At 41.5% G+C, this 12,653-nt stretch overlaps 1 protein-coding gene across 1 annotated transcript; it reads right to left on the bottom strand.

Annotated features, from left to right (window-relative positions):
• Nucleotides 1-2,248: 2,248 nt before the first annotated feature.
• On the bottom strand, nt 2,249-11,916 carry LOC117044956 (macrophage metalloelastase-like). The gene is made up of 6 exons (XM_033145750.1): nt 11,768-11,916; nt 10,441-10,661; nt 10,195-10,340; nt 5,431-5,556; nt 4,057-4,218; nt 2,249-2,325 (listed from the first exon to the last, which is right to left on the bottom strand). Exons 1-6 carry the CDS (start codon nt 11,870-11,872, stop codon nt 2,312-2,314), a joined length of 774 nt encoding a protein of 257 aa, XP_033001641.1. The 5' UTR covers nt 11,873-11,916; the 3' UTR covers nt 2,249-2,311.
• Between the last annotated feature and the right edge of the window lie 737 nt (nt 11,917-12,653).

The raw sequence follows: 12,653 nt of genomic DNA on the forward strand, positions 1-12,653 counted from the left end.
CACGATGCACAGACATGCATTGTGATATAAGATCGTATGCTTTATGATGTAACAGCTTCCCATCTTGCATAAAGCAGTACAGTGCGGCAGCTTGACAAATAGAGGGAGAGAGATGCTGCCAAATGCTTAAATCCTAAAGCTCTATGTGGATCTACTAATGTCCTGGTATTTTTTTGTTTGTTGGTACTGGAAGGCATCACACCAGTCCTTCCAAATGATTGAGACATTTTTAGTGGAAGCTGGGGTTGTATGAAGCAGGATGTGGGAACAATGGGGAAATTTGCTGGGCATTTTCTATTGATGCTGTTGTTGTTATTCAGACTTGTTAGTTGCTTGTCATCTGAAGGTCTGCAAGTATATATATATATATATATATATATATATATATATATATATATAGCAATACATGCATATGTATATATATGCATTGTACCATAAAAACAAAACAAACCCCCCGAAGTCATGACTTCCCCCAAAGAATCTTGGGAACTATAGTTTATTACAGAATTGAATGCACTCATTGAGAGTCAGTGTGGTGTAGTGGTTAAGAGCAGTAGACTCGTAATCTGCTGAACCGGGTTCGCTTCCCCGCTCCTGGGTGACCTTGGGCTAGTCACACTTCTCTGAAGTCTCTCAGACTCACTCACCTCACAGAGTGTTTGTTGCAGGGGAGGAAAGGAAAGGAGATTGTCAGCTGCTTTGAGACTCCTTAGGGTAGTGATAAAGTGGGATATCAAATCCAAACTCTCCTCCTCCTCCTCCTCCTCAGTTTTGTTCAGCATTATAATACCCTCTGCTGCAGGGACCAGCTGTATGCAGAGGATTCCCCAGGGAAGAAGGCTCAGAGCCTGGGATTGGTGGTGGGACGACTGTGAGTGGTTAGAGGGAGCAGACTGGGAGGAGGAGGTGTCAGAAGCTGAAGAGGTAACACAGCTTAGTGAGCAAGGGGAGTCTGAAGTGGAAGCAGCTGAGGAGGGAGACCATGAGGCAGAAATGAGTCAGGCTGGTGAAGAAGCCAAGGAGCCTCCCCTTCCTGCTGCGACAAGCTCCCCTTCCCCCAGTCTCCCAGGGCCAGGAGAGGTATAAAGCAGGAGGACCAAAGACAGGTGCACCGGCGTAGTCTCAGATTGCATGGGAGGGATCCAGGAGAGGATGGCACTTAGACAGCTGTGGGAAGTCGGGGACCTTCAGTCTCCACAACAGCCTTATGTGGCAAGACCTACCAAGAAGAGTTGCTGTGCTTGTTAGACCTGGCACTTGTGAGCTGTCTTTGTGTCTTCTAATAAAGAGTTAACTTCACTTACTCAGTGTGATTTATTGCTGGCTCGCTCCTGGCAGTAGGCAAGTCCTAGTTTGGGCTGTGTGTATGTATGAGGGGAAGGGCTGTAGTTCAGTGGCAGAGCACCTGTTTTGCATGCAGAAGATCTCAGGTTCAATTTCTAGCATTTTTGGGTAGGGCTGGAATCCTGGAGAGCTGTTGACATTCAGTGTAGACAATACTGACCTAGGTAGACTAATGGTCTAACTCAGTATAGGGCAGTTTCCTATGTTCCCCAAACATCCAGCTCCCATGCCAAATAACAAACCAACCCTTAGAAATGCTTACAGACATTTTTTTAATAAATTAAACTGCTTTATTTGAAGCTTTTTTCCAATTCCAAAAGAGCAATACATTAGCCAACAGTTCCTTAGCCACTCCTTTGAAACATAACAGCAAAATTTCACTTACGCATTCTCTATTCAGAGTTACTAGAGATTAAATTTGTTGAAAGGGTCACGTAACACTCAGTTCACATTTGCATCATTTCCACCATTTCCCTTGATTTATTAAAAGAGCAAGGATCTCAATGCCAGTATCACAATATACTGTAAATATTAAGTTGTCTCCATTGTTAGACCTACTGAGTGCAGACCGACTGAAATTGTTGGACGTGAGTAATTTAGGCACATTCATTTCAACGAGTCTACTCTGAGTACAATTTAGTTAGATATAATCCATTGGATTGAGTCTAGCAGAAGTCGTTGGCCTTTTAGGGTAATCAGAAACAGGAACCAATTCCCTTAGAACTTATCCTTCAAATTAGGGTAGAAAAAGGTCTGCAAATTTGCATATATATTCTGTCTACTGTAATCAATACACATACTTAACTTACAAAGCTTACGTGATTATTTTTTTTTTAAAAAAAAGATTTTACACTTCTTCACTTTGCAGTTTTGCTTCATTAAAATAACAATTAAAAAGAAGAAGAAAAAGAAATGTAAGAGCAAAATGTGGGCATTTTGTTTCTTCTGGAACATGTTGTGAGGGGATTCATTTTCTTTCACCTGTGTGGAAGCAATATAAACGAAATTAAATAGAAATATAGAAAGAGGTATTTTTTTAAAAAAATCCATATAGATCACAATGGACAAGATACTCTCAAATGCATACATTGTGTACATTACAAAAAAGGGAGGAAATGGTTATTGTAGTTAACCAGACTTTTACGTAACAGTGTATTAATAAAAATACACAATACCTCCCCTCCCCCGTTATGTTTTCTACATGGGTACTGTTTCTTGCTTCTTCTTTTCTGTGTCTTATCTCACGCTGTGCACTTGCAATTTTGTACATTTTGCTTTTCAATAAAAGATTGTAGAATAAAAAAAGATAACCTCAAATGTAAGACGATTGATGTAATCTTACTCAGTAGTCAAAAGGAAGTCTCAGTGAGTTCACTGGGGCTTGCTCTCAGCTGAGCGGGTGTAAGATTGCAGACCCTTAGTTCTTTTGTGAGAGCATCTCCCCCAATCCTAGCCCTATTGCAGCAGGATGTTCGTTGAGCAATTTCGGACAACAAACAAACAAACAAACAAACAAACAAACAAACAAATAATAACAATAGAATTTATATCCTGCCCTTCCCCTCCAAGGGTGCAGGCTGCTATTAAAAGCCGTCCGGAAATTTCAGTTAGTCCAGGACAGACCTGTGAGATTGCTAACTGGGAATGGGCGATATAAACACAGTGGGCAGCATGTTGGGGGGTGGTGTCACTGACCTGACCTCCCAGCAGCTGAGTTGCTGTGGCTTATTGGGAAGGAGAGGGGAAGGTTGCAGAAAGTTTGGTGCAGTGCAAAAGCATTGCTGGTGTGTTTGCGCTGCGCTGACCTGCCCACGCCTTGCCCAGGTCCCTCCTTCCTGGTAAGCAACAGCGACTAACCCATCGGGAGGTCAGGCGAGCACAGCTGCCCCACCCCACAATCCATTATTGACCAGTGTTTGGTCTTCTTTACTAGGTTCCAAGTCTATTTCCCTTGGAAGGTTTTTGTTCCACCAAGCCATTAGTCTAATGAACTGCTACGTGTTTTTATGTATTTGTGAAATTTGCAGGAAGGGTTCCTGTGCTGCTGTTCACATGTGCAATTTGGATGGGTATTGATTGTTATATTGATGTTATTGTTCCTTTATCATTTTGGTAGCACCCCCAATTGCTGCACAGACCTACATTTGAATACAATAAAATGCAAGCCTAATCACTAGTGTGTTCAGCTGGAAAAACTGGACATAAATGAGTTTTTGAGCCCTCCAGATATCATTTCACGAAACATAGATTTCATCTCAGTATTTCTGAACTCGGGTTACATTTTGTCCCAGGTCGTTAATTCATTTTACTGCTAGGGTGAGTAAGAACAAGTCACGAACTTCCTAAGTAAAGCCTGTTCTTGAAATAGCTTCTTTTCGCAAACATTCAACATGTGTGTTTGTGATCCTTCCATTTCCTTTTTTAAAATATAATATTTATTTTAAAAATTATTTTTTCCTTTATAACAACCAAATAAATTTTCTTCATCACATATATCTTTGCTCAAATTGAGCTTTGACTTCTTCCCGTCCAATCCTTCCATTTCTTGAGCAGAACCTGTGCTCATCAATGGTTGCATTTTTTCAGTGTCACATAATTAATTCTTTTTTTAAAAAAAAAATCAGGCTTCAATTTCTCTATGAAACCACACTTATTGCAGATTTCATTATAGGTCATTTAACATAGGGAAGGAACTTTAGACAGCGAATTTACCATATAAACTCTGGATTCCGTCCCTGTCGTCATCTGAGAGACGGAAGTTATTTGGGTCCACGTAGAAATAGGTAGGGTACATCAAAGCGCCACGGACATTCGAATGAGCCAGCCCCAAAGAATGGCCAAATTCATGTGCAGCCACAAGGAACAGGTTGACTTCTAAAACACAGAAAACAACTCAGATGAGCAGTGCATCTTAGCGGGGCCGGTCCTATCATTAGTCAAAGTGAGGCAACTGCCTTGGGCATCTTATGCTAGGAGAGGCAGCATTCCCCTAGACTAGGGCTGTACACACACCATACATTTAAAGCAGCCTTCCCAAAAAGAATCTTGGAAGCTGTAGTTTACCCTTCATGGAGCTACAATTCCCAGCACCCATAACCTACTGCAATTCTCAGGACTTTTGGGGGATGGGGAGGAAGGGATGTGCTTCAAATGCACGGCATACAGGGAGCTGGTGACATTCCACAGAGCATTTTATAAGTACGGCACAACTGAAGGAGATGCACGTTTGTCAAAGTTGCTGTCGGGGATTCTTTAGATGTGATTCCTGCATTGCACTAGATGACCCCTGGGGTCACCCTGCTTCCTACAGTTGCTAGCAAGTGCTTCTGGAAAGCATACAGATAGGGCAGGGGTGGCCAACTCCCAAGAGACTGTGATCTACTCACAGAGTTAAAAACTGGCAGTGATCTACCCCCCTTTTGGGGATTCAGGTCGAAGTTGTGGAGCTTTTTTTAGGGAGGAAAGCCCTGTTTTGGGGGGTTCAGATCAAAGTTGCTGAGCTTCTTTTAGGAAGGAGGAAGGCCCATTTTTAGGGGTTCAGGTCAAAGATGTTGAGCTTGTTCGACGGAGGAGGAAAGCCCCGCTTTTTCGAGGTGCAAGGCAAAAATGTTGAGCTTTTTTTTTAGGGAAGCCAAAGTTGTTGAGCTTCCTTGAGGGGAGCCAGTGTTCTACCAGTGATCTACCACAGACGTCCAGTGATCTACTGGTAGATCACGATCTACCTGTTGGACGTGTCTGAGATAGGGAGTGTAGTCAACAAAACCCTCTTTTCCTGTTGCTCCCTGCCAACTGCTATCCAGTGATTTCTGAACTTGGAAGCAGTAAACAGCAATCATGTCTAGAAGCCATTGATAGACCGATCCTCCATGAATTTGCCCAGTTCTCCTTTAGCTATCTATTATGGGTGCCATTACGTGTGCGTGGCAGCAAACTCCATGCATGAATTGTATATAAAACAGTGCAGAGTTGTTGTTTTTGAGGGGTTATATTTGCGCACAATACAATGGTGGTCTCCACAGGGACCCAGCTCACACATTTTGTGTGTGTGTGTGTGTGTGTGTGTGTGTGTGTGTGTGTAGGCTTTACCTCTGTTGGTTTCTGACCAGCGTTCGGCCTCATCGAAGTGGGCATCTCCACCAAGGCCTAGCCCAGGGGCAAAAGCATGAGCCAGAACTCCACTCCTCCCATCAAAAGGGATGTTGTCACCATGCTCTGAGTTGGAAAGGGAAAACACGGTATTACCAGCAGTTCAGGGGGATCCTCATCCATCAGTCTTGAAGTACACAGGTTGCTCATCATGTGTACACACACACACACACACACACACACACATCATAAAAGGAACTTCTGGGAAGATAACTTTCTGATCAACGTGTGGTATCAGAATGGCAACTAAGAATATCTTCCTGAATGTGAAATAGGCTCTGGAAAGGCTTCATCTACCTAGTTTGGCTACTGGTCATCCTGAACTGGAAAGCTAGGGCAGCCTTCCCCAACAAACTCTTCCTGGCTCTGAATTTTCAGCCTTATTCCTTAGCTCAGGCCAGGCCCTTGCAGAGCCAGGCAGAGGCCCGGGCCAGGTAGATAATGTGCCCCCCCTTTTTTTACCCTGGGGATCTCCAAAGTCTTATAAATAAGTAAGTATATAAATAATTTTCACATTTTCATATACAATAGCGCCTTTTAAAAATACATAGGGAAAAGGATTATTTTAAGTATTTACATTTAAATAATGGTGAGTGATCGTGAATATGCTGACCGAGGCCCCCTTTGGAATCGGAGGCCCGGGCCAAGTGGCCCATAGGACCCCCCCCCTCTGTTTGTGCCTGGCTGAGGCTCATTTAACTATAGCAACTTCTGAGTTTGTTGTATCTTCAAGATCTGTCTGCGCTATATTGTGTTCAGTTGCCCTGCTATGATGTGCTTTATAATGTAGTTGTATTTTTTTATCATTAATATTGTATTTTAATAATGCTTAGGTATGCTGCTCAGAGGCATTACATTAAATTGCAGTTAAGAAACAGTAAAAACAGCAACAGCAACAGCAACTCAGACTTACTACACCCAATCTCAAAAAAGTCTTTTGGGTTTTTGGGAGGCTGTGTGTGGCTTAGATATTTCTACAATAAGTTGCTTGTGGAGTTATAGATGTTGAAAGCACAGCTCGTCCAATTGGAATTTATGGGATTATTTTTTTAAAAAAAAAGTGAAATGGAACAATAGTCCATATTCACAGGTTATCATGTCCGTTAAACAACTAAGCATGAATAAAATCAGGTAACTCCTACTATAGATTTGCTTTTCTAATAGGTTTCCATAGAAAAGTTGTTACTGGTGGCAATTTAAACTTGGATAATATATAATGGGGGGAGGGGAAGGGTAGATATCATGTGAAGATTGGCATAAATCTATAGAAGCCGTTTTCCAAAATGGCCACCTGGCATAATCCTGCAGTTCTTTGTAATCCATTTTTGTTCTTAACATCGCCCTGTATAATTTGGATACATCAGTAACCCTGGCTGCCTTATAGCTTAACCCTATGATAGTTGGACAGTGTTCTCGATGCGACTAGCATGAGTTTGGCCAAACTGCAGTGAAAGATAGGCGTGCCTGGCGTGCTCTGGTCCATGGGGTCACGAAGAGTCGGACACGACTGAACGACTGAACAACAGCAACACCTCCAAGTCATTTATGAACAATTTAGAAAATGGGAATGCAAAAGGGTTAGAAATTATTGGGAAATGATATATAATTATTTTTTTTTAAAAAAAAGTTAAAAAAGACTTTTGTTAAGAAGCCAGAAGCATTCCCCCTAGGAATTTTAGATCAAGATTTAAAAGAAGAAAATTGGAAATTATTTATGTATGCAACAACAGCGGCAAAAATTATATTAGCGCAAGCTTGGAAGACAGAAGAAATACCAAGCGAAAGAACAATGGCGGGGGAAACTTATGGAATATGTAGAACTGGCAAAATTAACAGACAAATTACACGAAAAAGGATAACAAAGACTTTAAAAGAGAATGGGAACCATTTACAACATATATGAAGAAACAACATAAAGAATTGGACTCACTGGCAGGGTTTGGACAAACAAACAAACAAACAAACAAACAAACAAACACAATTGTATATAACAAAAAGTAAGATTATATGTATTGGGAAATTTTTTGGAAACAACATGCAGGGTGAGTAATATGGAAATAAAACAAAATGGGTCTACGAGGGAAGTCCAGGGGAGGAGGGGGGAATATGGAAAATTGTTAGAGAAATATTGTTAGAGGATGTATACATGGAAAAACCAAATTATATCTCATATCTATCTATCTATCTATCTATCTATCTATTTATCTATCTATCTATCTATCTATCTATCTATCTATCTATCTATCTATCTATCTATCTATCTATCTATCTATCATATCTCTCTCTCTCTCTCTCTCTCTCTCTCTCTCTCTCTCATCTGTCTATCTGTCTGTCTGTCTGTCTGTCTGTCTGTCTGTCATCTATATACAAGTTAGAAAACACCTGTCCTGTCCGGATCCTGGAATCCAATGTTTTTACATACAACCACTGTCCGTTTAGTCTTAGCCTCTGCTTCCTGCCCCTTCACCAATGAGTGATCTAGAAGAGGATGTGCCCTTTTATTCCATGACTGCTGTGCTTGCACATGAGCCTTTTGTCAGAGGTTTCGGCAAAAGCTATCCGAAAGTCCAAGTGCGCGTTGTCTACTGGATCATTCCTATCCACAAGCTTGTTGACACTCTCAGATAACTTAGAAAGCTTAGTCATGCTGTATCAACATCAAGGCAGCCACTTCCCCATGCCCTCGTCCTATGTCACTCCAGTAGTGTTGACAGAGGAGAAGTGTGGGTAGAAAGAATCACATGGCTGCTTCCACTGTGAATGTCAGCAGATGGTAACATACGAATCAACCTCATCCTGCAGTGGGGAAATTGGTATGAACGAGTCTGGTGCAATTCAGTACAGAGAAGAATTGTGGTTGGCAGGTCCAGCTTTTGGGGGCAATTGTCACAGGTGGAATTTAGATGCCACAAGTAGCATTCCAGGATCTGCTACTTAGGTAGCACCGGTGAATGGTAGTGTACAAGGCTGGATTTAGGTTTGATGAGGCCCTAAGCTACTGAAGGTAATGGTGCCCTTTTTATATCCAGCTGTCCTTTGTCAACAACAAATTGTCACTGTTTTTGGTGTTGAATATATGCTGTATGGTAATTTATGGACCTAATAGGCATCTAAAGCCATTTGCACATAACAAAATATGTACATCATAGGAGCCTGCACAACACAAAACACGGTTGCTGTATGTAGGTTTTATTTTATTTGGTTTTTATATTATACAGTCGAACCTCCATTTACATAACCCTCTGGTTGCGTAAACTTTGGGATGCAAACACAGCAAACCTGGAAGTATTTTACCAGGTTTCGCTGCATGCGCAGAAGCAGTCTGTGCATTAAGGCGGTTCATTAAAAACTTTGTTTGTTTTTTTTTTTTTTTTTATAAAAAATGCCTGTTCCAAAGGTCTTATATTAGTACACTAGGGATTATATAGCTATATCTGAAATTCCATGCATATCAGTTAATATCTTGACCCTCCTCCATTAAAATATCTGTTTACTTGGCCGTTTTCCTATGTCAGGAAGGCTGAAATTTCAATTCAGTGGAACAGGGTCAAGATATTAACTGATTTGCATAAAATTTCAGATATAGCTATATAATCCCCAGTGTAGTAAGATAAGACATTTGGAGCAGGCATTCTTTTTTTTTTTAAAAAAAGTTTTTAATGAGCTGCCCTACTGCGCATGCGCAGAAGTGGTCCTCTGGTTGCGGAAACTTCAGGATCCGGAACAGATCCTGTCCGCAACTGGAGGTACCACTGTATTTTGGAAATGTACACCCAGGTTTTCCCCCTTTAATTTTTTTGGGGGCCCCCAAGAGAGTGGGGCCCTAAGCTATAGCTTGTTTAGCTTCTATGTAAATCCGGCACTGGTAGTGGAGCTATGGGGCATCAAACAGGTGTGAATGGCTACACAATTGACCCTGCCCATGTGTCTCTTCTTCATTCATGAACATCCCCCAGTGCTGTAGGATTGCATCATGGGGGAGTGGCCTCAACCATCTCGAGGACAGACTCCTGCAATGATCCCAGGATGGGGCTGTCCTTGGAGACTGTTTGGAGACTGACACCATGCTCCTTTCGGGCACGATTCTTTGTCCCATAAAAGTCTCCTATCTATCATGGCCACTCCAGAGGCTTCTTGTCAGTGCCATACGAGCATTGATTATAGTTTAGTAATTCTTCAACTGATAAGTGCAGACTGTTTAATTATTGTTTGCTGATATTTAATTTTACCATTTATTATTTGATTCTAATGGATTATTGAACATTGCTTTATTTGATACAAGCTGTTTATTTTAAAGTTAGTCTGACTTTTTTGGTATCGGATCAGATTGTTATTACGTGGGGGATTTTTTAAAATGTCTATTTTGTGTTTCTTCAGCTTGTCAACTGCTTTGTGTATCGTAATGTAGAAAGGTCTTATACAAATTAAAAGTGACCTGAAATTAAATGAAAGATAAATAGTGTGAACCTTGATGGTGGCTACTTAGCTACGAAACGCCTTCCTCTGAATGTCCTTCATACCAAATTTCAGACATTTCCCCAATATTTATATATTAAGAGTTTCAAAGGCTTGAGCAAGTTTTTAACGGTTGGGGACATTTATTTTAATTGCAATTCCCCCCTGTAAAAATAAATAAATCTCAGGTTCTCTGAAGAGGTATGAGACATAGACATGAACAAAACACATAAGCCAAGGCAGCCTTACCATTATATGCAAAATAAATTTCAATATCAGCAGGTCCTGTTGTTTTTATGAACTGCAGGGGGGTTACATCACTCCACACCTTAAATGCCTTTGCTATGGCTGCGTCTACCTGGGTTCGAGTCATATCGGGGGTGTAGTTATTAATCCTTCGAGCAGTGGAGGAAAATACAATATTAGTACTTAGCCAATTTTATTTATTTATTTATTTATTTTTGCATTTTTTCAGAAAGGTGAAGCTCAACTAACCTGTAAGTCAGTAAGTTCTTATTCCATCCATCAGTTCCGAAAGTACGATACTCCAAGACGTCCGGCACACCACACCTGGGCTGATCCATTACCTGCATAGTCTCTGTGTCAATCTTTCCTGTTACCTTCAAGTGAAAGAATTCCTGCATTTGTTTGATTTGTTCTTCCAGGGTATGCTTCAGTAATTTTTTCACGCCTGGGAAAAACCTGTTCAGGTAAGCCTGGAATAAATAAAAAAAAGGGAGAAACGGACCATTTAGTTTGTATCTTTAGGAACATGTGGTCTCACAGTGGCCAGCTAGATGCCTATGGGAAGCAGGCAGGCAGGACCTGAGCACAGCAGCATTCTCCCAACTTCTCTGTATTCTGGCTCATTGCTTAACCTCTGAACATGCCAGTTCTCTTGCTGGCATTTATTTTTAAGTCTAATCTACATTCCAATCACCCCCCTCCATCCATTGCCTAAAAAAAGAACCCCGCACCTGCAGTGATTTTTGAAAAAAAGCAAAGAACAGACAGAAACCATTCATTGCATTCTGTATACAGATGCCATGGAAGGAAGTCCACTAATGAAAACGTCCCTCAAAATTACGGATGGAGGAGAAATTCAATTCACTTTGCATTTAAAGGCGAACCTACCTAATTCACAATTTCCCCCAACAATATGCAATCAAAAACCCAGCCATGAGAGCCGGTGTGGTATAGTGGTTAGAAAGGGTGGACTAGGACATGGGAGGCTTGGGTTCAACTCTCCCACTCGGCCATGTAGATAACTGGGTGACCTTAGGCTAGTCGTTGCCTCTCAGCCTAACCTACCTCACAGGGTTGTTGTGAGGATTAAATGAGGAGAACAATGTCTGCCACTTTGAGATCTTTGGAGAAAAAGGTGGGATATAAATGTGATAGATTAGATTGGGGGGGGGGAGATACAATTTGCTATTCTCTGAATTTTGCAATGCAGTTCTCCAGTCAAATACAAAAATGCATATATTAGTAAAAAGAATATGCAGAAAAGGACATATTAGGGAAAAAAATCTTTGCAAATTCATGCCTAGTACATATTATTATTATTATTATTATTATTATTATTATTATTATTATACGTTAGGAGAAATCAGCAATAACGTGCTGATGAATCTTCGTGAAGACTTGAAAATTTGCAAACTTATGTGGAAATGTGGAGAACTAGATTTAAGACTGGGAAAAGGAGAAATTTAGAGAAGCCTGAATTGACAGATTTGCCCATCTTCCTACTCCACAAAACAGCAGCAGGACCCTCGCTCTATAGTTCTATGGCATAACAGATAACGCTGCGGTGGCTACATACCTCAATGAATTTCGAATCCTTGATTTTCAATGCCCGATTCTGAACTGGAAAGGTGGAGCTGCAAGGCAGCAGCATCACAGCCCACAGGAGCATCACACGCCTCATGGTGGAGGTTGCCGAAAGGTTGCCTGCACCGAAAGAAGAAAGCCTTTGGTGTATCGCATCTTGGAGCCCAAATGGGCAAGCTTATATATGCCTGACCAGTGTGGCATGTTGCAAAAATCCAGATGACTCACTTTATGGTGCTTGCCTGCTTTTTGTGTGTGAATGGCTCTGGATGGTCAAATGTCACAACTCCAAAACGATTACGAGGAAACAGTAAAGGCATGTCTTTCCTCCCCTCCTCCTAGCTGTTGACATTTCCACTGATGTCATTTCGCTTTGTCCCCATCCCATCTTTCCTTTCACTCTCTAAAACCACAGGACACAGGGAAGTTGGCTCTTCTAAATCCACACAAAGCATCGACTGTACGATCCCACCCTCTTTGGCTTGCCCAATCTTCTTTGTTAGCCGCTGAGACGCATTGCGACATTGTCTTCTGCATTGTCTACCTTTCCAGGTGGAGCACAGAAAAGCAGGTGACTCGTTCACAGCTTAGGCTGTGTGGTTAGAATTTTGCACTTAAGGAAAGGTTTCTGTCGAAGGGGTTCCGTCTGAGGAAGCGCTGTCAGTCGAACCACTGGAAATCTAGAAGGGACTGGGTGAAATGGTTGTTGTAACATGCTTCCTTCCAGAGCACAAGAACATAAGAAGAGCCAGGCTAGATCAGGCCAAAGGTCCATCTTGTCCAGTATTCTGTTCTCACAGTGGCCAGCTAGATGCCTGTGGGATGTTCACAAGCAGGACATGAGCTCAATGGCACTAAATGATGATGATGATGACGAT

The sequence above is a fragment of the Lacerta agilis genome, chromosome 4, assembly GCF_009819535.1.
Source record: "Lacerta agilis isolate rLacAgi1 chromosome 4, rLacAgi1.pri, whole genome shotgun sequence".
NCBI lineage: Eukaryota > Metazoa > Chordata > Lepidosauria > Squamata > Lacertidae > Lacerta > Lacerta agilis.